Source organism: Eschrichtius robustus, chromosome 3 (genome assembly GCF_028021215.1).
Source record: "Eschrichtius robustus isolate mEscRob2 chromosome 3, mEscRob2.pri, whole genome shotgun sequence".
Classification (NCBI taxonomy): domain Eukaryota; kingdom Metazoa; phylum Chordata; class Mammalia; order Artiodactyla; family Eschrichtiidae; genus Eschrichtius; species Eschrichtius robustus.
In genome coordinates, this window is record NC_090826.1 from 32,502,795 (window position 1) to 32,530,371 (window position 27,577).

Consider the following 27,577-nt stretch of genomic DNA (forward strand, 5'->3'; position numbering starts at 1 on the left):
TCAGTGGCAGCCGCAGGCGCGGACCACCATGTTGCGGTGCTTGCGCAGGATGACGTTGTTGCTGCTGTCGTAGTAGAGCACGGAGGTGGCGCTCAGCTTGGTGGGCGCGCAGCACGCCTTGGGGACCGCGTCAGGCTTCATCAGGTGCACCTGGCGGGGAGGGGGCGGCAGGCATACGCGTGAGAGCCGCGGGGACCCCGTCCCAGCCCCCAGCTCCTGCCGCCCGGGCTCCAGCCGCTCGCCCCTCCTCGGCTCCATCTCGCCCCGCAGCCCGGCAGGTGCTGGCGCGAACTCTGCCCCGGCCCCGCCCCCCTTGGCCACCCCGCCGCTGCCCTCAGGCCCAGCCTGGGCACCTGTGGCTCCTGTCACAGCCCCTCCCCTCAGACAGGACGACCCTGACCTTGCTGGTCCCCGGCACGTGTGCCAGGTCCTGCCTGCGCCCCTGCAGCGCCGCCGCCGGGGTCCCCTCTGCTCCCCTCTCCTCCCTGCGCTTCTGCAACGTCCCTGATCGTGTCTTGTCCGCATGAGCTGTTTCTGGTCCGTCTCCCCCTCCAGACTGCGAGCCGGTGAAGGTGCGTGTTACACCTGCTAGCGGCCAGGCTTCTAAGCTCACCCTTGGGGTGTCCGACACTGTTGTTTCTCAAAGCACCTCCACCCCTCCTAACAATTTCTAGGCAGGGATTGTTCTGGGCAGATGACCACTGAGGGCACTGGGACCGAGTCACCTGCCCAGTTCCATGGCTGAGGCCGAGGCCGCGGCACGACTGGGATCTGGCACGGGGATCCCGCTACCCTCCTCCAAACAGCTCTACCCCTAAAGGCAGCCCGACTGAGTGAGCTCTTGCAGCCTCTACAAAAATATTTAACTGGAGACTTGGCAGGATGAGCTGCCGTTCACCCTGGACTCTTCATCGGGGCCCCACGTGGAAGGGCCCGGACGGCAGCTCCCCAGCCTGTCAGGGGCTGGAGGGAAAAGGGAACCTGCTTCCATCCACCGGGACCTCCCAGGCCTCACGGAGGCCGCTGATCAGGACCTGGGCGAAGCCGTCTCATGCGGGACCCTGTCCGGCAGCCTGACCCCTGGTCCCCAGAGCCCAGCCTTACCCCAGGAGCCCCAGCTCTGAGCAGCCTGCTGCCAGGACAGGCTCCATCACCCCTGACCTTCTTCAAGGAAGGCAGCTCCCCAGGGGTCCAGCAAATCCCATGTGACCATTGGGAAGGGAGGCATTATCCTGGGGTCCATGCTGCCTTCTTAACTCATTTGCTCTAGGGCATCACCTTGAACAACCTGTAACTAGGGTGTCCAGGTCAATGTTCTAGAAAGAAGCCTCAGCACAAAAAAACATTTAAAACACTTAGCAATAAGCAGCAGCAACAGTGTTCCTATTAGAAACTTTTCCAGCATTTAAAGTTACCCCAGACAGCGGGGCATCAAAAGCCTGTAGAGACACAAAGAGCCGAGAGGGACCCAGAAAAAAGCCAACGGGAAAGGAACGGGAGGGGAAACCAGAAGGGCACGGGGTACCTGGTGACTCCTGCACAGGAAGAGGGGGCAGAACCCACACGTGCATCACCCACCCCGACCCTGAGGGTATGTGTGACACACAGGAGGCCAAATGCGCCAGTGAACATGGTGCACGTGTGTGTTCCGAGGGCACAAGTAGCCGTGTGGGATGCCCGCCTATCATGCACGGGCTGTGCCTCTGACCACCAGCAGGCGGGCCTTTATAAGTCTGGTACCCACAGCATGGACGTGAAAGTCCCCCACGTGCACATGTGTACGTGTGCACACCGATCAGCGAGAGTCTAGTGCACGTGTGTTCAGGTGCACGGGTTGGGGGTGGCCCACATGGGGACCAGTTGCTGCACGGCTGTGGGATTTCACTGCACGTGCACGCAGAAAGGTTTCCATGTGGAGAAAGCTCCCTGACACAGCAGTGCTGCCATCACCTGCTGGCTGCACGCGCCCCTCTCCTCCGCAAACCCCTCCCCTGGGCGTCCAGGCAGAGGGACGCAGTACTGACCAGGGACTGCAGGATGGCGTGGTTGGTGGCGTTCATGCAGGAGTCCAGTGGGAAGGAGCACTCCCCTTCACAGTAATAGGCTGAGTAGCCTTGGGGGGCGATGACCCAGTCCTGGGGGCAGGTAATGGGAGAAGGTGAGTCCCACCCATGTGCCCCTCCCGAGCCCCCCAGTCCAGCGCCTGTCACAGCACAACTCAGGGCTGCCCCTTACCCTCCCTCAGCCTCAGGGCCCATCACCCCACCCTCGGGCCCCACCCAGGGCAGTTTCCCCCAGAGGCCTGACATCCACCCGAAGACCCTCAGCAGACAGGGCTGGGCACGCTCTCCGTCCCCTTCATGCGCCATCAGCGCTCAGCTTCGTCCTCCCCAGCCCACCGCCAGTCACAGCAGAGGCCAGAGGCACTGCCCACCCTGGCCTCAGTTTTCCTGCTGCAGCTCTGACATTTTATGGCTAAGGATTCAGACAGTCTCCATTTTCATGGTTTTCACAAAAAAGCACTTTTCACTACAAAAGCAACACATTCTCCCTTTAGAGAACTTGGAAAAACACAGAGGAAAATAAACCAAGAAAATCCAAATCCCCCATGATTCTACCTCCTCTTGGACATACACTTGCCATCTTCAAGGTGGGGACTGTCATTTAGGAAAGAAGGAGTGTCAGGAATTACCAGCCAGCCAAGGTCCTGGAAGCTGACATAGAGCTCATGCCGACGGCACACCTGTCGGCCGTGGGAGCCGTGGACGTCGTCTGCGGGGGACAGAAGGGGCAAGGTCTTTTCTGAGGGTCCTGCTCTGTGCACCTACCACGGGGAGCTCCCGGGGCGGGGGACGCCCTGATGGGCTCATTTGCTGAATAAATGAATGATGGGAAACTAACCCACTTGGTCTCATAAAGCCCATCTCTGCAGCTCTGCTGGCGCCGTGACCCAGGTCAAGAACCTTCGATGGCTCCAGATGATTCCCCGTAGTCACAGTCACCCCACGCTCAGCCCAGCCTCCCCTGACTTTCAGCCTGTGACTCCCGATGGTCCAATAAACAGCCCGGGGACCCTCTGCCGTCCAGCAGCCCCTCCTCCTTTCCTCCGAAGACACCCCTGACCTCATCCGCCTCTCCAGCCACGCCCATTCCACAGGACAAGTGGCTCCCACTGAGGCCAAGCAAAGCCTGGCTCCCCGTGAAGGAAAGGAGGGCAGCAGGGGACTCTGGTCCCGAGGGGCTTGGTCTGGTGGGGACACCTTCACACAAACGCTTGGATCCTGCAGGGCGCCCGGGGCAGCACCGAGGGCCACCAGGGGCACCTGATTTTGACGGGGGGTGGGGGGACCCTGGTGAGCCAGGGAGGGCAGGAAGGGACTTCAGGGCGGCAGGGACGGCGAGGGCAGATGCTCAGAGCCCTGGAGACCGTGCAGTGGCTGGTCCCCAGGGTGCAGGGGCAAAGTGGTGTCAGGAAAGGTGGCTGGGTGACTGACCATCAGCCTGACCCCACTGAGGCCACGAGGGTTCTGTCCCCACCACCTGGTCCCCAACCTCACCAAAGATCCCCGGCAGTTTGTTTGGGGGCGGCAGCTCGTTGGTTCTTTTCGGCAGCCTCCTCTTCAGGGGCCTCACCGCCCGAGGGGCTCGGACGGGGCCGGGGCTCGCCCTGAAAAAGGTGACCACGAAAGGCTGTTTGGAGCGCGGTGCCTGTTGCCCCAGCAGACCGGCCAGGCCAGGATCCACGCTGTGCCCTGAGACAGAGAGAGCAGAGAGGGCGGTCACTCGAGGGTGGGGCCCTGCACGGGGACACAGCAGGGACCTCTCTGTGGGCGGGCCAGGAGCACGGAGCCTGAGGCTGCAGGGGACCCACTGGGCCTCGGTTTCCTCCTCTGAAGACCCGAGTCCCAAGTCCAGCCCCAGCCCCAGCCCCCAGCGGGCAGGTCTGCAGGAGAGGGGGAGGGTCCTCGTGAGCACAGGCTCAGGATTAGTGATGGTCCAGGGCACTGCCAGTTGTGACAGCGCTTTACAGCTTTCAGTCAGTTCACGTGATGATCTCAACCACTCTTCATGGTGACGCCAGACCCATCATTTCCCTGAGAAACATCAGAGCCCCTCGGTGACAGCTCAGAGCTCCACTACCGGACACTCTCAGAACCAGGGTTCCCACCCATCTCGGGGCTCCGAGGCCCGAGTTCTACCTTCCACCCCATCCTTTCTGGGGATCAGTGTAGGATTTACAACACCCAGCTGGCGGGAGCGGCTGCCAGGACCCAGTGCTTGCTGTGCTGAGCACCGCCCAAGAGCAGGCCACTCACTGTCCCGATGCCCCCAAACGAGACCCCAGGCTCCGCGGCCAGAGACATTTACCCCAAGTCCACGTTCAAACACCTGCATCTAATTCCAGAGCCCTTCTTATCCATTTAAGTTCTTAACCAGCGGGTTTGTGGTTTGAAAAGGAAGAAAGAGAGAAAAGGCTGTGGGCAGAGACGTGACTGGGGCCTCAGCCTAGGAGTAGTGATGCTTGTAAAACTGGGATTTTACCCGCAGCTGCTTAAAGCCTGAGGACGCCGGAGAAACACACTGGTTATCCCTGGAAGTCACCTCCACCAATAAAACTATCCTCCTGTACCTCTTTGTAGTTCCGATGACCTCTTGTTTTTTAACTGTCAAAGTGATATATAACAACAACTGTAAAGAAACTTAGAAAAAATATCACCCATAAAACCCCTCCCCTGCTACAACGCATCATTTTCATTTTTCTGGGATATTTTCATATGTTAATTTAAATTGTGAGCGTAAGAAAGAAGTCTGTATTTTTCCCAATTTTTCCACATAAACATTTTCTCGCTTGTTAAGTCTCAACTATGAACATTTCAAATGTATAAAATTCCTTTGAGTAGATACATCTGAATACTTAGATATTAGTTCGTCTTTAGACATTTAAGTTATTTCCTGGCTTTCATCATAAAGATGAGAATGTGATAGAACCTCTTCATTTCCTTTCCCTGTGCAATTTTCTCAGACTAAACAACAGGGGATGACTACAAGCTCACTGTTAATGTTTCTTATAACACTGGGCGGAACATCCCACTTCCATGTACATTTCACCCCAATGTTGCAACAGTGATGCACAGGCATATACACACATGCACATATATGTATGTGTACACATACGTGTGCATTTATATAGCTAGTGTACACATGTGCACACATATAAACATATGTGTTCTATTAGTGGGTCTCATGATCCTCCACTGCACATTACAGGTCAAGGACATCGCCGGCCCTTACACAGCTGTGCTTTAGCCCTGAGTCCATGCGCCAGAGTTGACTAAACAACTAATCGACCAGCGACTAACCTTTGACCTATGACATCACCTGCCACAAACATGCACTGGGCCCATCAGAGGTGCCACTCAGGGATGACCCTGCTGAGACAGGGGCTGACACTGGAAGGGGCCCAGGGAGAAGCCGTTCGGGGAGTTTGGGTCATGGCAGGTTAGGGTCACGAGGAAGAGCAGCAGGCCCGTGAGGATGCAGAGCCACAAGACACACAGCAGCCCCGCCACAGAGAGAAAGGCCCGAGAGCGCACCAGGAGGAGGCCGTGGAGCGACGGGGGCAGGGGGGCGGCTGTCGTCCACGCGGCACTGGAGCGGAGCCCCACACCTGGTGGGCACGTGGGGCGGCCTTGGCCCGGCAGCCCTCCGGGCCTGTGTGTGCAGCCGCCCTGTCCTGTGAGTCCCTGGAGAGCCCGGTCCACGGAGAGGCCAGGGGGACCCTCGGTGCTCCCGAGGCCGTGTTCACTGTAGGCTTTTCTTTGTGCAACTGTCTGGTCAAGGATCGTGTTGGGGTCTCCTGGGCGCAGAGAGATTGGGTCACAGGGCAGGCCCCGGCTGTCCAGGTGGTGGCCCCCAGGCTGCCTGGCTCTGGCAGCACCCTTTCCAGAAAGCAGAGGCAGGAACTTCAGGAACCTCTGAGGCCCAGGGTCCCTGCCTCTAGACCTGACCTGTGAGGGTGCTGGCAGGCATGCTGTCCCCTTTGTGAGAGACGTGGGATGTGTGGCCACACCTCGAGATGGGGGCCACACTGTGGCCTCCCCCCGCACGCAGGTCCAGAGGAAGATGTTGCTCCTCTGGGCCAGGAAGGCCCCCGACACCTCCGGCCTCCCCCCATTTCTGAGACCACCCCATCAGGGCCCGGATGTCTTGGCAGCTCCCCTGACCTATCCCATCCCTGGGGATTCATGCCCCCTCCCCCTGGGCCAGGCCAAGATTGCTCCCATCTCTCCCCAAGGCCTCTTTCTGCTCTGGGTGCCACCTGCCCCTTCCCTGCAGCCCCTGCCCCACCTCAGCCTGCGGTCATGGATGTGACCCTAGTGCCACGTTGAAGGACAATCAGGACGCCTGGCTGAAACCCTTGGAGGGGATCCAGCTGTGACCAGGTGTGCTTTTGTCCCACAGGGTATTTATTTCCTCACCGCATGAGAAGTAGGAACTCAGTGCTTTTCCTTCTTTCTACTGTTTAACAGCCCTGTAACTCGTCTGCTTCTAGAACCTCTGCCTGTCCCCGGCTGCTGCTGGAGGACTTCTCCCACCATGCAGGGCAGATCAGGTCCTCCTCCCCAGAAGCCCCAGAAGGTGCTGCACAGTCCACTCAATGACGTCCATCCACTGCCCGCCTGGTCACGGTCCCCTGACACTCTGTGGCTGTCCCCTCAGGTTCACTGTCTCTCCACTCCAGGATCCGGGCCTCCCGTCAGGGTGAGGCTTCAGGGAGACCTCTCTGAAAGGCCTTCCTTGACTAGCTGGAGCTTCCTGTTTTTACCCACGGGCTCCCATCCATTTTGTGCAGCCCTAGAGCCGCATTGAGAAAACGTGGGCTCCACGGCAGGCCTGGGTTCGAACCTTACACACGCATGCACGCACGCACACACGCACGCAAACGGAAACTCATTTTTTTCTGTTTAGTTTGTGAGACTGTGGATTCAGGATGAAGTACTTCACTGCCCCTCATGAGTTTCAAGGGAGTATGAACAAGAGGCTGGTTTGGGCTCTGTTATAGAGAAGAAGGGTCTAAGTGTCTGATCTGGACGACACAGGAATGCTATGATTTGAGATGAGAAAACCCATCTAAGTCCATCGGTCAGGTTTGTAGAACTCCTCCCATCCTAAGTCGCAGCCTTTGGCCACACACAGGTGAGCTGTTTATTCACAGAGAAGACTCCCTGGTGGAACGTCGGCACCAAACAGTCTCTCCCGCTTCAGTTGCCCCTATTACCAGTTTACTGGCCGCCTAGACGGTCTTGCTTCCCTTCTAGAGACATCTATTTAGCTACGAGGAGGAGAAATGTGAGAGGCAGAGAAGGTGAGGCTACAAGGAAACAAAACTTAGCGACAAAATGAAAGGCCCCAGAAGGAAGGTCAATAGGGCCAAAGGAAAAAATCTTTCATTTAGACAGCGTTTCTCCTGGTTACAAATTCACATTTATGTGTGTATGTTTTCATTGTTCCAGTACACTAAAACGGTGCCTTCCGCAGACTCTGGGTGGAGTTGTTCCTCCCCCATCACTTTTCCCTACATTTCATGATTCATTCACAAGAGCAGGCACTTCAGGTAAAACCTTTCCCATGGGATCATCTCAAGCTGCATAGAATTTAATGTAAATATCACAGACAGGGAGGAGGGTGATTGCAGCAGAGCTTTCTCAGAACTCACAGGACATATAAGGTCAATGCCTCTGTTTTCCTTTTGTTTTTAATTAAAGGCATGTCCCTCTTGAGAGAACAAAGCCTATCCAGTGGCAGCCAGTCTGGGACGGCAGGAGAAAGCCGGCCAGATGCTGGTGAAATGTAGAAATGTGATTGCGGCTTTCTCGGGATGCAATCCAGGAGGTTAAAGGGAGAAGCAAACGGTCTGGGACCAAGGTTCACTTTCTGGCTAGGTTTCGACCTGTTGCATGGGTCTGAGATTCGGGGAGATGGCAAAGGTGCTCCTCGTGCTCTTTTTGATGTCCTCCACCATCAGGCCACCCCAGAGCTTGATCAGGGTCAGTCCTCTCTTTTTTTTCCAAATTTATTTATTTATTTATTTATTTATTTATTTATTTATTTATTTATTTATTTATTTATGGCTACGTTGGGGTGGGCTTTTCTCTAGTTGCGGTGAGTGGGGGCTACTCTTCGTTGTGGCACGCGGGCTCGGTAGTTGTGGCTCGCGGGCTCTAGAGTGCAGGCTCAGTAGTTGTGGCGCACGGGCTTAGTTGCTCTGCTGCATGTGGGATCTTCCCGGACCAGGGCTCGAACCCGTGTCCCCTGCATTGGCAGGCGCATTCTCAACCACTGTGCCACCAGGGAAACCCAGTCCTCTCTTCTTGTGCATGTCAAACACGGCCTTCTCAGTGATGATTCAGTCCACACACTGCTTTCCATTCAGCGGCATGGTGCATATCTCCAAAATTTTGGGTTCATTGGCCTTGGTGGAGTGCTCCATGGTGACCACCACTCTGGTCTTGGTACTGGACACCAGATCCATCGCACCCCCCACTCCTTTCACCTTCTTGCCGGGTATCATCCAGTGAGCCAGGTCACCGTATTTGGAAACCTGCATGGCTCCCAGCAAGGTTAGGTCGATGTGTCCGCCTCGAATCATGGCAAATGATTCATCGTTGGAGAAAAAACAGCCCCCAGGAAGAAGGGTGACTCTTTGCTTGCCCACATTGTTGCGATCTGCATCCACCTCCTCTTCCAGTGGAAACGGACCCAAGCCCAAGATTCCATTTTCACTGTGAAGATGAACGGTTATACTGGGGCTGATGTAGTTGGTGGCCAGAAGAGGGATTCCTATGCCCAAATTGGCTTACAGGCCGTCCTCAAATTCAAGAGCTGCCCCCTTGATGATCCACGTCCTTATACTATCTGCAGACTTGCATATTTCATCATCCTCTTTCCGGATCGTTAAACGCTCATTTTTTTTTCTCATATTTTCCCCCCTGTATTCCTCGATCTAAGTAAGTGTTAGGAACATGGATGTCCTCTGGGGCAAAGGACCCCAGGTCCACAATTTCTTCAGTCTCCACCACTGAGGTTCTCGCAGCTTTGCACATGGGCACGTTGAAGTTCCTGGCACTGGCCATGAAGATGGCGTTTCCTGCCCGGTCGGCCTTCCACCCTTTCACCAAAGCAACATCGGCCGTGACGGCGTGCTCCAGAAGGTAGTGCTGTCCGTGGAACTCCCTCACCTCCCTGGGCTGACTCAGGATGGCGATGTGGCCGTTCTCTAAGTACTTGCTGGGTGCGCCTCCTTCCTGGGCCAGGGTCCCGTAGGCCGTGGGGGCGTGGAAGGCGGGCACGCCGGCGCCCCCCGCGCGGATGCGCTCGGCCAGGGTGCCCCGGGGCGTGATCTCCAGCTCCAGCTCGCCCGCCAGGTACTGGTGCTCGCAGAGCGAGTTCTCCCCCACGTACGAGCAGACGATGCGGGTGATCTGATTGGTCCCCAGGGAAAGGCCGAGCCCGAAGTTCCCTCCCCCACGTTGCTGCTGACCACGGTCAAGTCCTTCACGCGGGTCTTGAGCAGCGCCCCTCTCAGGTTCTCCGGGATCGCGCAGAGGCCGAAGCCCCGGACCATGATCCTCGCGCCGTCCGGGATGTCTCTCACGGCCTCCACGGGGTCCGCCTAGGACTTGGCACGCGCGCGGGCGCTGCTGGCGAAGCCGCACACACCGCCCGTCGCCAGCGCGGGCACCCAGCGGCCGGCGGGGACCCGGCGCCCGAGCGCAGACTCCAGGAGCCGCAGGGCTGCCATCGTCCGCTCCGCTCCGGCTGGGGCTCCGGCTCCGGGCCCAGCGGGGACAGGCGGCGGCCGTGCGCGCCCCGCCCGCGCGTCACAGGGCAGGGGACCCCCGGCGGTGACGCGCCAGCCCGGCTGGTTCCCCGCCGCCCCTCTCCGTCTCCGCGCTCCGAGGGCTCGAGGTGCCGAGCTTCCCGGGCCGCGAAGGCGGGAGGCGGGACCGGTCCGGACCCTCAGGCAGGACTGGAGGGACCCGGGGACTGGCGCACGGAGGCCCCGAGGCGACGTCCCTCCGGGGAAGCCTGGGAGCCGTCTCCTTCCTCTCCATTGTCACCCTTCCTCCCAGGCGCGCTACTCCCGTCCCCCCGCCCCCAGATACACCTCCATGTCAGCGGTTCCCACACGCGTGTCCCCAGCACGTACTGTCCTGGAACCACATTTGTCACAACTAATCAACCAATACTGGTATCTTATTATTTACTAAACATCACGATCTACTCAGATTTCATTAGTTTTCTCCAGTGTCTTTTTTCCAGGATCCCACCCAGGGTCCCACATTGGCATATAGTCATCACAACTCCTTAGGCACCTCTGGGCTGTTACAGTTTCTCAGACCTCCTGTGTTTTTTGATGACCTTGACAGTTTTGAGAAGTACTTGTCAGGTATTCTGTAGAATGTCCTTCAGTTTCAGGCTGTCTGATGTTTTTCTCATGGTGAGACTGGGGTTCTGGGTTTTGGGGACGAAGACCACGGAGGTGAAGTGCTGTTCCCATCCCGTCAGATCAAGGGTGTCTGGGAGCCACATGACGTGCTCATGGGAGCCTGAGCACCGGCTGAGGGGTGCCGCTCAGGTTGCCCCTGCAAAGGTACTGCCCCAGCCCACGGCATACTTTGGGAAGCAAGTCTCTAAGCGTAGCCCACACTGAAGGAGGGGGAGATGCTACACCCCCCTGAGGGGGAGTGTCTCAGAGGGTTGTTTGATAAAAAGCTGAATCAGATCCTGTCCTCCTCCACTGCTGTTAAATAAAATAACATTTATTTCATAGTTAATATTTTGCCCACTTCTCTCAACCTCCTCACAGTCGCTGCCTAGTCCCCTGTGCTCCAGCCATGGTGGCCCCTTGCTGCACCGCAGACACACCAACCCTGCGCCCACCAGGAGGCTCTCCCCCAAACACCTGCTAAAGGAATGAAGGTGTGAATCCTCATTCTACAGATGAGGAAACCGAGGCTTAGAAAGGTAAGTAACCTGCCAAGGCCACCGAGTTAGAAGGCTGCAGAGCCGAGATTCACACCCAGGCCTCTGCCTCAGAGCCTGAGGGTGTGAGCGCTTCCCCTCGCCCAGCCCAGGACGGAAACTCCTGGTGCAGAAGGCAGCTCCGTAGAGTAGAAAGAATCTCCCATTTCTTGGGGAGGGAAAACATGGACTCACTCTGAGCAACACAACTGTTTGTCCTGCAGAAGGAGAGGAGGGACTCTCGGCTGGTAGGGGGTCGCCTGCTGTCCCGCACTGCGGGAACCTCACTCTCTACCCACTGAGCCCCGCGGAGGGGTGGAGGTATCTCCCAGCGGCACAGGTGGGAAAGGTCAGGCCTCCAGGGCCACGTGAGGGGCTCCAGCTGCGCCTGCCGCCAGCAGCTTCCTCGGAGGAGCCCCCAGGGGAAGGTTCGCTGCTGACCCGAGTCTTACCATCATCTGTTTCCACATAGAGGCGGAGTCCCAGGTCCTTGTTACGGTTCAAGAGCCAGCGGTCACTGGCTGCTGTCACATCCAACACCAGCCAGCCCTCGTCCCCAGATCGGAGCGTCTGAAGATCCAAAAAGAACAAGTCAGACTCCCTGTGGACACGAAAGAACAATTAACCGAGGGCTGGCACAGCTGCCTTTGTTTCCAGTGCCCTCCTGGGGGACCATTAGTGGGGCATCTACCCCGCCCGGCTCTGACCTGAGTGCCTTACATGCCTTTTCTCACTGTGTCTACCGTACAAAGGTGTTACTGTGCCCGTGTACAGGTGCGGAAACTGAGGCTCAGGAGCTCAGTGACCTGTCCATGGTCCCACAGCTAGGACAGTAGGATGGGGACTTGAATCCAGGACTGATGCTGGGCCTCTCCCCACGGTGACACGAGGCCTCTGGCCAACCATCTTTCTTCTCTGAGGGTGGGCTGCCCAGGAAGGTCCCCTTCTGTCCTCTGGGAAATGTCCCCCCCGGCACCCAGGGCTGGGCCGGACACTCCGACAGAGGCTTGAGCGGGCCTGTGGGGCACAGGGCAGGCACCTGTTGGACTGCTCCAGGACCACCTCAAACATGCTGACGTGGAGGGTCCAGTTGAGCAGGTGGATACTGGGCAGCTTGTAAATCCGGAACTCCGCGGCGGTGACGGCCTCCCCCACCGGGATCTGGGTCAGGTCAAAGCGGAACTCCTTCCACTGGGGCTCCTGGTGGCCCAGGGTGCGGTCCCGCTCCACTGCAAGACAAAGTGGGACTGGCGGTCACTTGTGGTTCCAGCTCGGGTTCCGGGGTGGGCAGGGCCGGGTGGGATCTTGGGGCCTGGGCAGTCTGGGTGGGACCGCTCCCTCCTTGAGAACAGGCTTGTCCCAGCTCTGTCTCCTGCGTGCCGAGAGGGCTCCGGGAGATGTGTCGTGAGGCGCCTGGCACGGCACCTGGCACACGGCGGTGCCACAAGGGCAGTGTCCATGTCTGGTCCAAGCCCCAAACCCAGCCTGCCCTGCTCAGCACCCTGCTGGCTCTGGGACCCACAGATGAGGCACAGGACAGGTCCTTCCTCTGGGGAGATGGACATCAGACCCAAGGCAGAAAAGGACCACAGTGGCAGCAGGGACATAGCTGAGTGCACTTGAGCAGGATGGGGCTCCTGGAGTCAGCCGGTGTGTGGATGGGAGTTGAGGGGAGAGAGGGCTTTGGAGCTGGGCCTTGAGGGGTGAGAGTGAATTTGCCACGATGTCAAGGGAGGACACTGCAGAGGCAGGGTCCAGCCTGAGCAAAGGCCTAAAGCCAAGGAACGACAGCACCGGCAGGGAAAACAACAGCCATAAAACCCAGCAAAGGGTGAAAGGATGGCAGGACCCTTTTTGGAACAAGGGGAAGCAGGAAGGGGGGCCGGAGAGAGACATGGAAAGAACCAGGAAGAGGCGAGGTAGGATGACAGCTCCTGGAGATGCTGGGTCAAGTGCTGGGGAAGCTGCAGGGTCCCATGGCATGATCTGAGCAGGCTTCCCTGCTCAGGAGGTGACACCTGAACTGGCCTTGAAGGATGGGACTGAGTCTTGGTAGGTGGATAAGGTGGGGGAGAAGACATTCTAGGCAGAGGTCCTGCACAGGTGTGGGGTGCTGGGGCCGCCCACCATCCAGCAATGTGCGGCTCAGGGCATAAGTCTGGCTGTGGCCTGACTGCGGAGAGCTGGAATTCTGGCCTCGGAGCGTGGGCTGTGCTCTGGCCAGTGGGGGGTCAGGGCTCTGGGCAGCAAGGGAGTGTGGTTTAAGGGTAGAGTGGAAGCTATGTGTGGAGGCGAGGGTAAAGCCCAGGCTGGAGGGGACCCGAGGCAGGCCCGTGGCAGGGCTGCTCTAACATTCTGGGCAAGAGACCACAGGAGCAGAATAAACCCCATATTTCCCCAGCTGCCCGGAAATGCCCAGGACAGTATATTTAGAGCGTCTCACTTTAGCCTCCTGTCACTTTCAAACACTAAAAATCTGTGTTTCCGCAAAGCAGGGGCGGGAGCCTCCCAGAGCCTTCCCCCAAAACCAACACTGAGATTTTAATTACATGTCTGTGAGTCTTTTTTAAAATTCTCTCTCTGGCTACTGGACTCAGAGACCACAAGTCACCAGGCTGGTGGCAGAGGCGGATGTGGGAGCACTTCCTGTCCTTGCGGTGGAGGCCTGGTCCGGTGATGGATAGGCAAACAGCTGTGCTGGGCGGGGCCAGTGGACACATGTTTGGGCAGGAGATGGGCGTTTCATCCCCTGACCAGGGAGGAGAGGAAATAGAACCTCCATTGTCTGACAGGGTGCTGGACCCGCAGTAAATGCCCAGCCACGAGCCAGGCTGTTTCAGGGGCAGCGTGACACAGGAGGATCTGGGTCCTCCCATACAGGCAGGGCACGGAGGGCAGGGTTCTGGACCTTTGCCGAGTGATGCTTGCCATGATTATCACCACACGAGTCCCCTCCTCCCTTCAGACACACTCACACACACAGCTTTAGGGACAATTTCTGTGGATTCGGTAACTGCAGAGACCACCTCAGTTACATGGCTGTGTAAGCATCCCTGATCTGCAGGATGAAATAGGTCCAGGCTGTTGGCTGTCACAGGGTGTGGCCCCGAGAATAAGGAGGGGTCACTCAGCCATGCCCTGAGCCCGACCCCTCTCAAAGCATTCTTAAGTATATCTGCCCCCAAGGCACAGTGGGTGACCCTTGGTGGGTCACTGGGAACCTCTGTCTGCAGGCCTGACGCTGACTCATTCATGTTGTATACAGGACTGAGGGAACAACCACAAACCTGCCAGCTCCTGCGGGCACCAAACTCTGTGGCCTCTCTCCCTTGCTGAGCTGGGGGCCCGCGTGTGGTCAAGACAGCCCTGTTCACCTGGGCTGACCCCAGTTCCAAACTTCCATCCTGTGGGTTTGTGAAATTGATGCCCAACCCCCACCCCACCCCCGCAATAGTTCCAGCACAGGAAACTGCCCACCCCAGCAAGCACTAGAGGTGGGACATTTTTAGGAAAATGATTTTCATCAGAAATTGCTGAAATGTCCTGAGTGTGGAACTGGGTAAAGAGAGTAACTCTTTTATCTGACAGTCAATGGGGAGGGTAGGGCGAGGCCACCTGTGGATTTGCAGGTTTTTCAGTGCCTGTGGCTTTGAATTGGGAGAGAGAGTTCCCAAAAGCTGGTGTTCTGGGAAGGCATTTTCTGGCACCTCTATTTCCCCCTTGTTAACTGTGCAGACTGAGCCTGCTTTAGCCAGAGAGGCAGCTTAGGGCAACCCAGAGGGTTCTGGCCAGTGGTCAGGGCCTCACTGCAGGCCTGTCCCTGCACTAACCAGGTATGGAAATCCCCTCTGGCCTGGTCTTCTCCTGCGTGAACTGAGAATGAGGAGACACCCAGCTTTCCTCACAAGCCCATGAAAGTACTTTGTAAATAGTCAGGCAATGAACTGGGAGGGATGGCCGTTCAGCAGGAGTTTGGGATGAGCCTGACTTGCAATCTCCCAGCTTTGAGCCAAGATGAGATACCCTCCGAAGGCCGTGTCAGCAACTCCAAGGCCATGGGTGGAGGGGAAGGGGAGATTTTGAGTGATTGTTTTCTAAATAACTGTACTCATCATTCATTTATTTATTCATTCATTTATCAAGTTCAATTTATAAACAAATTTATCAAGTTCTTACGGTATGTAAGAGTCTGTTCTGAGCACTGGGAACACAGCAGTGAACAGACAGAACAAGACAGTGCATTCACAGTGTTTACAGTCTAACAGGGGAGACAGAATAGAAACAAACAAGACAAATAAAATAGGGGATGTCATTTCTATTGTAAGTAAAATACAGAGCATGATGGTTTCAAGAGGATTGGAAGGGATGGGGGGCTTGTCCTTGGGTGCTCAGTATGGCCTGTGAGAAGGAAATAGGTAAGCGCAGATGTACGTATTCTCACATGGTGCTGGTAGGGATACCATGGAGAGGAATTTGGCAACATCCTTTTGCAATACCCTGGCAAAATTACATATGAATTTATCCTTTGACACAAGATTCCCAAAGACACACTGGCAAAGATATGAAAAGACAGGCACAATGCACTTCATTGGGCAAAGGGAGCAGAAAAAGGTATGTCTGGCTCCATAGGCACCTTGACATGTTTATTTTCCACAAAATTATAAAGAGCTGCCCAAAATGTTCAATCACTGAACCAGCTTTTCTGTCTGGAGAAGCAGCAGCAAATTAATTTACTTTCTGAATCGCCTTAATGCAGCCCCCAGAACAATAAACAGTCACGATTCACCAGTAAGTGCTAACTGGACCCTCGGCCTTCTCCTCCAGCCCCTGATAAACCGCCTCCGGATCCCACGGTTGAGGGGAGGGCCCACAAGAGGAGACGGCCTCCACCACCACGTCTGTGGCCCTCATTCTGCTTTCCCATGTCTGAGGCCCTGCACCCACAGCTCAGGCTAGACCTCCAGATGCCACCCGCCCAACACCTACATTGGCTTTGGCTATTTTTGTGCCCTCAGCAAAATGTAGAGTCACCCGGACAACCTAAATCTGTCTTGTTCCTGACCAAAAAGTAAGACTTCAAAAGACACCCCCTTCCTCCAGTCCAGTGTGGCTATTAAGAGAATGGCATCTTCTGACCTGACAGTCCTTCCTGCCCTCAAACCCCTCCCCAGCCCCTCAGGGCCCATGGGAGGGTCTGACGCTTGGCTCTGCTGTCCAGTCACCACCCCTCACCCACACAGGCTGGCCCTGCCCATCCTCACGGCCTCCTGGGCCTTCTGGTGCAAACACCCTCCCCCTGGAGTCCCTCCTTGAAGCCGCTCTCTCCAGGGTTGCCCCGTCCCACCAAGTATAAAGGCTACTTTCTTCTCGGTCCAGCTGTGAAAGCCCCCTTGCCCGCCTCTGACCCCACACACATCAGCCTGCCGGTCTCTCCCTTTCCCTGTCCCGGGGGGTCGCCGTCGCTGGTTCATCTGCCCTCTGGACGGTGACCAATTTGAGGACAGAGACTGAACAATGTGGGGTGGAAACGGGAGGCCTCAGCAGTCTGCTCATCCAGCCCCTCGTGTCCCGGGGGCCCAGAGAGGGGATGCCCGGCCCCTCATCCCAAGGGCTCCTGGTCCCCAGGACAGCAGCTCAGCATCCAGCAGTGCAGCCCCTGGGCTGGGGCGTCCTGCTGGTCTGGGAGTGGCTTCCACGTCACCGAGGGTTTCCAACCCAAGCCACCCATGTTCTCACTTTACTGTGGGACTCGCCTCCGTTCACGGCCCGGCCCCGAGGTGGAGGACAGGCTCCCTCGGGGCCCCGGAGGCGGATGGGGTGGGCCCGACTGGCTGGTCCTGCCGGTAACAAGGCCGAGGGGGACCCCAGACCTAAGGAAACACCCGGGTCTCCGCGGCCCGTGCGGGTCCCGAGTGAGCTGCAGAATCCATCACCTCCCGGTTCTGCCTCTTCAGGGCTTCCTCCCGCCCAGGAATCTCAGCGCTGCCCAGAGCAGGCCCCCCGCTTCACTTCTGGAGGTATTTTTAGCCAGTTCTCATTACTGACTTTTTCAAGAGCTGTTTCCATAAATGGCTCTGTGCTTATAATTACCGGTCCAGGCCTCAGCCGGCTTCAGAGCCCAAATTAAAAGGGAACAACCTGCCCACTGCACCACATCAAGCCCGCCAAGGCCAAAAATAGATCCAAGGAGATGTGAGCAAGAAGGATGCGGTTCCTCCAGTTCAAACCCAGGAAAGACCTGAACTGTGGGGCTTTCCAGAAAGACGTGGTCACGGTGACACATCCCCTCTCTCCCGTGGGGAGTGGGTGCCCGTGAGGAGTGGCGGGTGTCCTCCCGCCCTGTGCCTCAGCCCTGGAGGAGCCCCATCAGTGGGCAGGGAGGGTGGGGGACACATTCTTTTGTGGGAGCTGCAAAGGCCTTCGTGGCAACCCTGCATAGATGGGAAACTGAGGCCCAGGGGAGCAGAGACTTGCTGGGGGTCACGTGTCAGGTTAGGGGCCCTTCACGTGGACTTGCAGACTTGGAGCCCATGTAAAATGAGTGGCCCTGGACTTTCTGGGTGGCGATACTGGTATGGGGGAATCACCTCTCCACAAGATTCTTCCATAAACAGGTGCCCGAGAGGTGGCCTACTGAGGCCACTGTCCTCCAGGCAGCGCCCTGCGGGGACTCGGGTCCCAGAGGAGGGACAGGGTGATCTGAAAAGACGAGGAGGCTGGAGGGACCTCCCTGGCGGTCCAGTGGTTAAGACTGCGTTTCCAATGCAGAGGGCGTCGGTTCCATCCCTGGTCAGGGAACTAAGATCCCACATGCCGTGCGGCGTGGCCAAATTAAAAAAAAAAAGCAATAATAAAAAAAAAGACGGGAGGCTGGCCCTGCTTATGTGTCACCCATCCAGGCCCAGAGTCAGATTTGGTCCCCGTTCTGAGGTTATTCATAGTTTCTTAGTAGGGTCGGGGGGTGGGTAGGAGAAAAAGGGACTAGACGTGCCCCCAAATCAGACAGGCAGAAAGCAACTCCATTCCTAAGAGAAATACAGATGATCAAGGTGGAGGGCGCTCGTAGAGGTGCCTTAGGGAGGAGTGGTCAGAGAACACTTTTCTAGGAAACATAGTTGAGAGTGGTGGAAGAATTCTGACAAGCAGAAATGGAGTAAAGTATTTGAGGCAAAGCACGGAGGTGGGAAATAATGTGTCAGCTCCCATTTTTTGAGCACTGAACTGTATGTCAGGCACCATCCTGGGCACATTACGCAGGCCATATTTGTTACTGTTTACCTAACTGTGTTAGTTATCTATTGCTGTGTAACAAATTACCCCAAATATAGCAGCTGAAAACAACCAACACTTATTATTTCCCATGGTTTCTGAGGGTCAGGAATACAGGTGCTTAGCTGGGTGGCTCTGTCTCAGGGTCTCTCATGAGGTGACAGTCAAGCTGTCAGGTGGGGCTGTGGTCTCTGGAGACTTGACTGGGACGAACAGATCCACTTCTAAGCTCACGCTTGTGGCTGAGGGTAGAAGGTTCCCCATGTGGACCTCTCACGACATGACCTTTCCTCAGAATGAGTCATCTTGGGGGGTGGCGGGTAGAGCCCAAGACGGAAGCTGCAGTGTTTTTATAACCTAATCTTGGAAGTGACACAGCATCCCTATTGTCACATCCTATTGGTCACATAGACCAGCGCTGGCCCAGTGTGGGAGGACACAAGGGTGTGAAAACCAGGAGGCAGGGATCATTGAGAACTATACTGGAGGCTGGCAACCACAGCAACCCTGTGAAAGAGGCATTCTTCACCCCATTTTATAGCTGAGAACACCGAAGATCAGGGAAAATAACTGATTTGCACAAGACCACACCCAGAAGCCCCCAAGGTGGGATTAGAGTCTAGGTGTGTCTGTCTCCAAAGTCTACATTCTTTCTCCCCATCCACAGCCTCATCAGGTTGGGGACATGTCAAGGGAACACCGCAGGGTTCCACTGGACTATAATGTCAAACGCCAAGTGCCAGGCTGGCAAGAAGGAACACGCAGAAGGATCCCAAGCAGGAGAAGCCGTGAGTGGATTTTCACTTGAGGAACTAGAGTTCCAAGAACAGGCTGAGAGCTTTTTCACCTCCATGCCTCCCCTCTGCCTGGACACCTTCTCCTTTCACCTGCTTCTGACTAAGTTCTACCCTTCTTTCAAGGTCCAGCACAGTGCCACCTCCTTCAAAGCCTTCTCTGTCCCCCAGCCAGGAGGCCATTCATTCCTCCCCCTCTTCTGGCCTAGTTCATCCCTTGCAAATGAGAGAGGGACTTGGTCTGTCTTCTGCAGCGCTGAACCTTCATGCTCATATCTGAGTGGGGGAATGGCCATTTCTCCCACTTTGTGATCATTTACATTGAGTTGTCTGTGGGCCTATCTTTCCCACTGTAATAAGCAGATCTTGGGCTGGGGCTTGTGCTTTGGAATGGGCACCAAGATAACCAGGGAGGGCAACAGCACACAGTAGGTTCCCAGGAGTGTTTGTGAAACAATGACCTCAGACTGAAGGATCCAACCTTCTCCATACCTGGGTCTTGCAGCCTTTGGCTTCCCCAGAACCCTTCCTGTATTCAGAGCCCTAGACTGTTCTGAAGGAATGGCTGCTGCTCAGGGGGCAGAGCCAGCAGTTAAAGGAAATAACTGGGTTTTACTTCTGGTCTTGTCACTGACCAGCTGGACTTAGGTTAAAAACAAACAAACAATCAAACCAGGCTAACACTTACTTTGCATTTACCAAGCACTGTTTCAGCCCTTTACATAGAGTAAGTCATTTAATGCTCATAGCCATCCTAGGAGGCAGGAACTATTATCGCTCCCATTTTACAGATGAGGAACCTGAGGCACACAGCAGTAAATAACATACACAAAAATCATATAAATATATCTTAGGTCAGACTTCCTGGGCAACAGGCTGGGTGGGTAGGTTTAGTGGAGAGTGTTCTTGCAGGGAACGAAGGAGCAGGAGTGGGCACAGTTGAACAGTGACGCAATCACAAAAGGGCCAGCCCATCCCATCTGCACGGGGAGCTCTGGGCTGATGGCCCTTCACAGTTGTCCCTCCTTGAGGCAACGGGGCTGGGCATTTATACCCCAATAAGCCAGTCATTGGATGTGGGGTGCCCTCAAGGTGGGTGCCCAACCTTGAGCAAGAAGCTGGTGGCCTGATGCCGAGAGAAGGACCCAGTTGTCAGCAGCCACCCTCCAAGCAGCTGGGGCAACAAGTGACTCAGTCCCAAAGAGAATATATGGGGAGCACCATAGCATCCACTAAAAACAAGTGGTAGAATGGGGATCTGATCCTGGAACCGTGCTCTTACCACTCAGCTCCAGGTCCCCAAGTAAATGATGGGGGCGGGAGGGTAGACAAACACAGCAGGCTCTTCCTCATAATTCTGGCTGCTGTTTATTGAGCGGTGCCAGGCACTTGCTAAGTTTTTCAATGCCTTAACCTATGTAACCATTGCACTATGATACAGGTATTATTATCCTGATTTTAAAGATGAGGAAACTGAGATGCTGAGACTTTAAGTAACCTGCTCAAAATCTTACACATCTCAAGTAGCAGACCCTGAACTAAAACCTGGTCTTCCCCACTGTGCTCTCCCACCCCCAAGGCCAACCCTCCTCACGGCTGTGACCCAGTTTTCATATCTGCTCCTTTGGATCTGGGTACCCAGGGCCTTGGGCCAGTCACTTATACTCTTTGAGACTAAACTTCTCCCCTGTCACCTAGGGGCAATAGTAGTCATTTACCTCAGAAGGGTGAGAAAAGACTGAGGGGGGGGGGGGAGGAGTAGTCAGTCATCAGGGATTCATAGGGCACACCATTCTGATGGCCAAACAGGGTTTTGGAGAAAAGAGACCCATCTTCAACTCTTGGAAAGAGAAATACCTCTGGAAACCATCAACAGAATGAAAAGGCAACCTACTGAATGGGAGAAAATATTTGCAAACCACATTTCTGATATGGGGTTAATATCCAAAATATATAAAGAACACATACAACTCAATAGAAAAAAACCCAAACAATCCAATTTTTAAAATGAGCAGAGGAACTGAATAGACATTTTTCCGAAAAAGACATACAAATGTCCAAAAGGTACATGAAAAGGTGCTCAACATCACTAATCATCAGGGAAATGCAAACCAAAACCACAATGAGCTATCACCTCACACTTGTTAGAATGGCTATTATCAAAAAGACAAGCGATAACAAGTATTCGTGAGAATGTGGGAAAACGGGAACTCTTGTGCACTGTTAGTGGGAATGTAAATTGGTGCAGCCACTATGGAAAATAATATGGAGGTTCTTCAAAAAATTAAAAATAGAACCACCATATGATCCGGCAATCCCACTTCTGGATATATATCCAAAGGAAATAAAAACAGGATATCAAAGAGAAAAAAGTGTAAGTATGGTAGTGGTCATTTTGCAGTATGTACAAGTATTGAATCATTATGTTGCACACCTGAAACAAATATGTCAATTAAAAAAAAAGAGATATCTGCACTCCCATGTTCATTGCAGCATTATTCACAACAGCCGAGATGCGGAAATAACCTCAGTGTCCATCTACAGAAGAATAGATAAAGAAGATAAGGCGCATGCGCGCGCGCGCACACACACACACACACACACACACACACACACACACGCGCGCGCGCACACACATACACACGGGAATGCTATTCAACTATGAGAAAGAAGGAAATCCTGCCATTTACGACAACATGGATGAAACTTGAAGGTATTATGCTAAGTGAAGTAAGCCAGAGAAAGACAAATACTTCATGATACCACTTATATGTGGATTTTAAAAAGTTAAAAAGTCAGAAGAGTAGAAAAGTGGTTGCCAGGAGGTGGGGGTGGGGGAAATAGGGAGAGGTTGGTAAAGGGTACAAACTTTCAGCCATAAGTTGAATAAGGTCTGAGAAGCTAATGTAAAACACGGCGACTATAGTTGATAACACAGTTATATAATTTTGAAATTTGCTAAAAGAGTAGAAATTAAATGTTCTCACACAAAAAAAAGAATACATATGTGAAGTGATGACTGCGTTAATTAACTAGGTGGGGGGAATGTTATATGTATATGTATAGCAAATCATCCTGATGTACACTTTAAATAACTTACAATTTTATATGTCAATTATACTTCAATAAAGTTGAAATAAAAATAAATGAATAAAAGGTAGATAGATAAAAAGAAAAATAATGTGGTCACTTAATAGTCGACTTTCAAGACAGATAAAGGATTTATTGTTAAGTGAAAGACAAAATGGCAAAACAGTGGGCATTTAGATTCCACTTTGTAAAAAAGAATAACACAAATTGATAAAATATCAGGGCTGGTTGCTGGGGAAGGGCTAAGCTAAAGGATTAAACATTGGTTCTAACTGAGGTAGACTGAGGATTACTAGGAGCTTCCATATTATATGTCTCTAGATATATGGTCTGAATTTTCTATCATGAAATTCTATAATGAATCTATACGGTATGAATTTTCTACAACGAATATGCATCAGTTCTATAAATCCCAAAACAAAGATATTTTGAAAATCACGTTCCTAGTTTACAACACACGCTCACATTGAATACAGTCCAATTCAGCAGCACGTACTGCACCTAATGATGGGCCCTGGGCCGGGGGGAGAGGCAGCTTCTGTGTAGGACAAGAGCAAAGGAAGTGCAGGCAGGGAGACAACCTGCTGTGTACCTTGGGAAAACCACCGAACTACCCTGAACCTCTCTGTCCTCTTTTTAAACAAAGATGTGACAGTAAATGTGAGATGAGATGAAAGCACAGACATGGAGGTTCTGGGCATGTGGTCATCACTGGGTGTCATCTCACACAATCGCTGAACAGCCCCTAGGGTGGGTACCGTGAGTATATCCGTTTTATAGAGGAGACTGAGGTTCTGAGAGGTGGACTGAAAATCCAGATCACACCGAGAGTAGTGGGTGGAGTCAAGATGCAAATTCTGTTGAGCCCCAGGTCAGAACCCCCAGCCCAGTCCTGCCTGCGCTCCCACTGTCCTTCCCCTCCCGGTTTCCAGAGAGAGGCGGCACTGTCTAGACCACGTGACAATCACCTTGTGGCTGATGTACTGTTATCTGTCTCTCCCACTGGAAGGTCAGCTCCACAAGGGGGGACTTAGTTTCATTCCCTGTTATAATCCAGGAACTAGAACAGAGCCTGGCACAGAGCAGGTACTACATGACTATTTGTGGAGTGAATTCAGGAAAATATGCAAGAATTGCCTACTAAAGAACCAAAGAAAGTGACCCTGGGGCTCACGGAGGTGAGGTCAGGGGGCTGAGCAGGACCCGGGCCAGGTCCCTCGCTCGCACTGAGCCCGGCGCCTCCCGAATCCAACAGCCCCAGCTCATCCCCACCCCCGTCCTCAGCCCCCCAGGATTGCGGGAGTGAATTAGTCCAGTCCAGGGAAGGGGCAGGACAAAAGTGAAGATGGCCCATCCAGTTCTGACTACACTTCTGCCTGCAGTGCTGTTTGTGCCTCAGTTTCTCACTCTGGAGCCTGGGCACCTGGTGCTCCCAGGACAGGAGGCGGAGAAGGGCTCAGGAGGAACATGCAGAGGTGGTCTCTCCTGCCTCATTCCTCCCTCAGGACTGGCTGGGCCGGCTCAGGCACTCGGGGGTCCCGCCAGTCACACCGAGCTGGGCGGAGGGATGGGTGGTGGTGTGAGAAGCTGCCTCCGAGGAGCCACAGGGCCGGAGCTGGGAGGCACCTCGTTTTTCTGGCACCATCGCTGTGGACTGCACAGGACAGCAGGGGCCCAGAGAAGGGAAGGGGTGTGGCTCGGGACGTGCAGGAGTCCACGGCAGGCCCAGGAGGGACGAGAACCTGGGCGCTGCCTCCCAGATCAGGGCCTCCTCCCCTGAGCTCAGGCGGCACCAGGGACAGGCTCCGTCTGCTCCTCGAGGGCAGCGGCCCCGTCACTGTGTCCTGGCCAAGGGGAGCCAAGAGTCCACAGGCGGAGGTCGACAGGCAGGCCAGACAGGGCCCAGCTCTGACCGCGGCCCTGGCCCCCAACACAGGCCCTGTCAGTCACGACATGGCTCCTAAAGCATCTGCTCAAAAGCAGAGGCCTGACCCCTGGACGGCAGGCCCAGGCCTCTGGGTCCTACAGGTGCCACTGACGGTCAGGGGCCCGGCAAGCACCATGCCCGGCTGGCTTCTCAGGAGCTGATGAGGCCAATAGCAGAGGTGGAGCTGGAGCCAACAGGTGTGGGAGCCTCGGCGTGGGCGCTGATGCCACAGCGACTCTGCTATTAGACTCCACGGTGGTTCAGGGGCCGCTGACCTTCAGGGGCCTGGAGCCAGGGCCTCCAAAGGAGGAAACAATCCTGGTAGGTTCTAATCCCCCACATCAGCCTAGGTAATTACCAGTTAAAACTACTCGAACTGAAGGAGTTTAACTAGTGCAATTAGTACATGAGAATAAAGAAGGCCCTCAGACAGCTGGCTGGACTGCCCACAGGCCAGGCTTCCACTGAACAAAGATCTGCTTGTTAATCCACAGCGTCAGAGGCCTTAGACCTTCATGAAACACACAGAAGTGGTGTGGGAAGAAACTGGGATTTGGAATCCACAGCCTGGATGATGCCATGGACGTGCTGTGTGGCCCTGGGTCAGTTATTTAACCTCTCTGAGCCCATGAAATAAGGCTGGTAAAACAGCTTCACAAGTTGCTGCATGGATGAAATGAGTATTTATAGGACTATGGAACTTCAAATGTTAGTTTTTATTCAAAAACAGAAACACCTTTGGTTGGCTTTAAAAATCTGTTTCTGGGTTTCACATGTCTATAAGACATGTGGGGACATTTCCATCACATCCACACCAAGGCTGAGCAGCAGCTGGGAGGGTCTGGGATCAGCACTGACCAGGGCCAGGTTCACCCTAAAAAGGGGGCTGACTTTCTGCCCCTCCCCCTCTGTCAACCTATCACACAACAACTCTGAGGATAGATCACTAGGAGCCCCATTTTACAAGGAGAGATCTGAGGCTCAGAGAGGTCAAGGGACTTGCCTAAGATCACAGAGCAGAAGCAGGAGGGCAACCAGCTCCTCCTGAGCTCAGGGTGCTGCTCGACTCACAGCAGCAGCTCCCACCAGGGCTGTGCACCCCTTGCCCCAGGGGATGCTGGGGGAAGAGGGACATGGGCTAGGCGGTGACTCACTCAGATGGATGGCTCCCCTGGAGGCATTCTCAGGGTGACTGCATCCACAGCTCTTCTTGGTCCTGAGCCCGGGGTCAGCTTGCCCCCAGCACAGAGCTCCAGCCTCAGTTCCACATGTGGTCGCTTCTGTCCCAAGTCCCCACCCCTGCCCTCTAACCAGGAAGGTGGCATCTAGAATCCGCCAGCCCAAGTCCTGGGCCTGGCACTGGGCTCTCAGCACAGGTTAACGGCTGCCTCCTGCTGCTCGCTCCCCCACCTGAGCCCATCACGAGCTCTGGTTTGGGGGGGACGGGCCTCCTTGAGGCAAATGGCTGAAGACCCACAAAACTTACTGTCACTCTGACCCCTGGGTTCCTCTGCCGAAATCTCTCTGAAAGCTCTCTCCACCTTGAAAGCCTGCCCTCCTGACACAGAAATGTCACCTCCTTGAGCACTGGATGGAGGGCCAAACAACCTGGGCCTGTCCTGGCTTGGCCACATAGAGGCCACGTGGTCCTGAGCAAGACACTGCCTCTCTGAGCCTCACTGTCCTCACCTGGGAGATGGGGATGAATATCATGTCGCTCACAGGGCTGTTGGGAGGGTTAAGAGCGGTGCTGTAGGTGAAGGGAGGCTGGTGGCCACGGCAAGGGTCCTCTCCCTGCTCTGGGTCCCACAGCTCTCCCCACCTGGGGCTGAGCTGTAGTCCTTGGGTCCCCAGGTCCAGCCTAGTGTCTGCCTCAGCCCAGACTCCTGCCCCTCACTGGCCACAGACAGGAGGCAAAGCAGGTGGGGGACATATATTCATGAATGTAGATTAAAGAGAGTTTAGTAATGGAAAACGTTATATCTGAGAACTTTAAGGGTAAATGGCTCCATGATTTGGAGTATAATTTCTGCAGAGAGGAAAAGCTGGGCTTTACCTGGGAGAACAAAGAGGGTCCAAGCTGCCCATCAGGTCATTCAATGGCCTGGACACTCATTCCATGACAAGCCAAGTCCCAGGCGTGAGCCCAGGGTGGCAAGACCACAGTCCCTGCCCCGCCGAGCTCAGAGTCTACTCCTTCCCCACCGCCCCACCCCCCAGCAGCACCCCGCCCCCAGGTGGCCCGGGGAAGAGGCTGCTGTGGACTCAGAACATCCGGGTCCTCATCTCTACCTGGTGCTTTGATGATGTGACCAGGGTTTCCCACGCTGAACTTTGTCCCTCTCTTCAGTACCGCCCTTATCACCGTGACAGCATCACAGCCTCTGTTTACTCATCTGCCTCCCCAGGACCAGGCTGTCTTCCTGGCACTGCCCGCGTCCACCCGACACTACATGAATCTTACCGTCGGGTGTGTTTGGCCGCGGGTGAATGTACGCCTCTGGGACTCATATCCCTCATCTGTCCCTGCCGGATCGGCAGCTCACCGACCCCCACCCCCCTGAGACTTCGCTGCCCTGACCTGGTCGGTTTTCCCTCCCGCGGTTCCTCGTCCACGACAAGGTGATTCCCCGCCCCCAGCAGGGCGCTCGCCCTGCCCGAAGTGGCGCACACGACCCTGCAGCCCGCGCTCAGCCCCCGAGGGGCCACTCGGCCCGCCGTCCCCCACTCGCCTTCTCGCGGGGTCGCCGCCGCCCACCCCGAGCCCGCTCTCACCCATGTTGACGAAGCTCATGACCAGGTCGGCGCGGCCCAGGCGCCGCTCGGGGGTCCCGCCGTCCTCGTCGTCGTCGCCGGCCATGGCGCGATACAGGTCCAGCATGAAGAGCGGCGCGGACGCGGGCAGCCGGGCGGCGGCGGAGGGCGGCGCGCGGGGCCGGGGCCGCCCGGGCAGCCCGAGCACCGCCAGGATCTCGCGCTGCAGGTCGCGGCGCTCGCGCGGGCCCAGGCGCCGTTGCGGACAGCCAGGCGAGGGGCGCGGGCCAGAGGCGCCGCCGCCGCCGCTCAGCGCGCACAGCGCCAGGCCCAGCAGCCAGAGCGGCCCGGGGCGCGCGGCCATGGCGGGACCCGGGCGGCTTCACCGCGCGCGCATCCGCTCCCGGCCGGGCCCGGGGCTGGGGCCGCCCCGACGGCGAGCGGCGGGCCGGGCTTGGGGCCGGCGGGACGGGGCGGGCGTCGCCCGCGAACGCAGCGCGGTCCCTAGAGCGTCCGGCCCGCGGCGCCTGTCGCGGCTCCGGGTAGTCGGATGCGGCCGCACCTCCTCGGGCAAGGGCTCTTCCGGGGACCGGGGACCGTCGGCTAGTCTGTCTGTGCCGCCGCGCCAGACAGTCCGGCTGCTGCCGAGGCAGCTCAGCACAGAGGCGGAGGGCGAGCTCCCGCCGGGCTCCGGGAGGCGCGGACCCTCAGACTGTGC

General features: G+C 55.7%; 1 protein-coding gene and 1 pseudogene across 1 annotated transcript; both read right to left on the reverse strand.

Moving 5' to 3' along the window:
* Nucleotides 1-27,223, reverse strand: LOC137762138 (bone morphogenetic protein 8B). The gene is made up of 7 exons (XM_068539584.1): nucleotides 26,881-27,223; nucleotides 12,065-12,254; nucleotides 11,478-11,626; nucleotides 3,558-3,752; nucleotides 2,693-2,772; nucleotides 2,025-2,135; nucleotides 1-150 (listed from the first exon to the last, which is right to left on the reverse strand). The coding sequence occupies exons 1-7, from the start codon at nucleotides 27,221-27,223 to the stop codon at nucleotides 1-3; spliced, it is 1,218 nt and encodes a 405-aa protein (XP_068395685.1).
* LOC137762137 (succinyl-CoA:3-ketoacid coenzyme A transferase 2, mitochondrial-like) lies at nucleotides 7,940-9,802 on the reverse strand (annotated as a pseudogene).
* Nucleotides 27,224-27,577: the final 354 nt, after the last annotated feature.

Coding starts and splice junctions, on each gene's coding strand:
- LOC137762138 (XM_068539584.1), bottom strand. CDS start 27,223: ATGGCCGCGCGCCCCGGGCCGCTCTGGCTGCTGGGCCTGGCGCTGTGC. Junction 11,627..12,064: donor GTCCTGGAGCAGTCCAACAG/GTGCCTGCCCTG, acceptor TCGTGTCCACAG/GGAGTCTGACTTGTTCTTTT. Junction 2,773..3,557: donor CAAACTGCCGGGGATCTTTG/GTGAGGTTGGGG, acceptor TGTCCCCCGCAG/ACGACGTCCACGGCTCCCAC.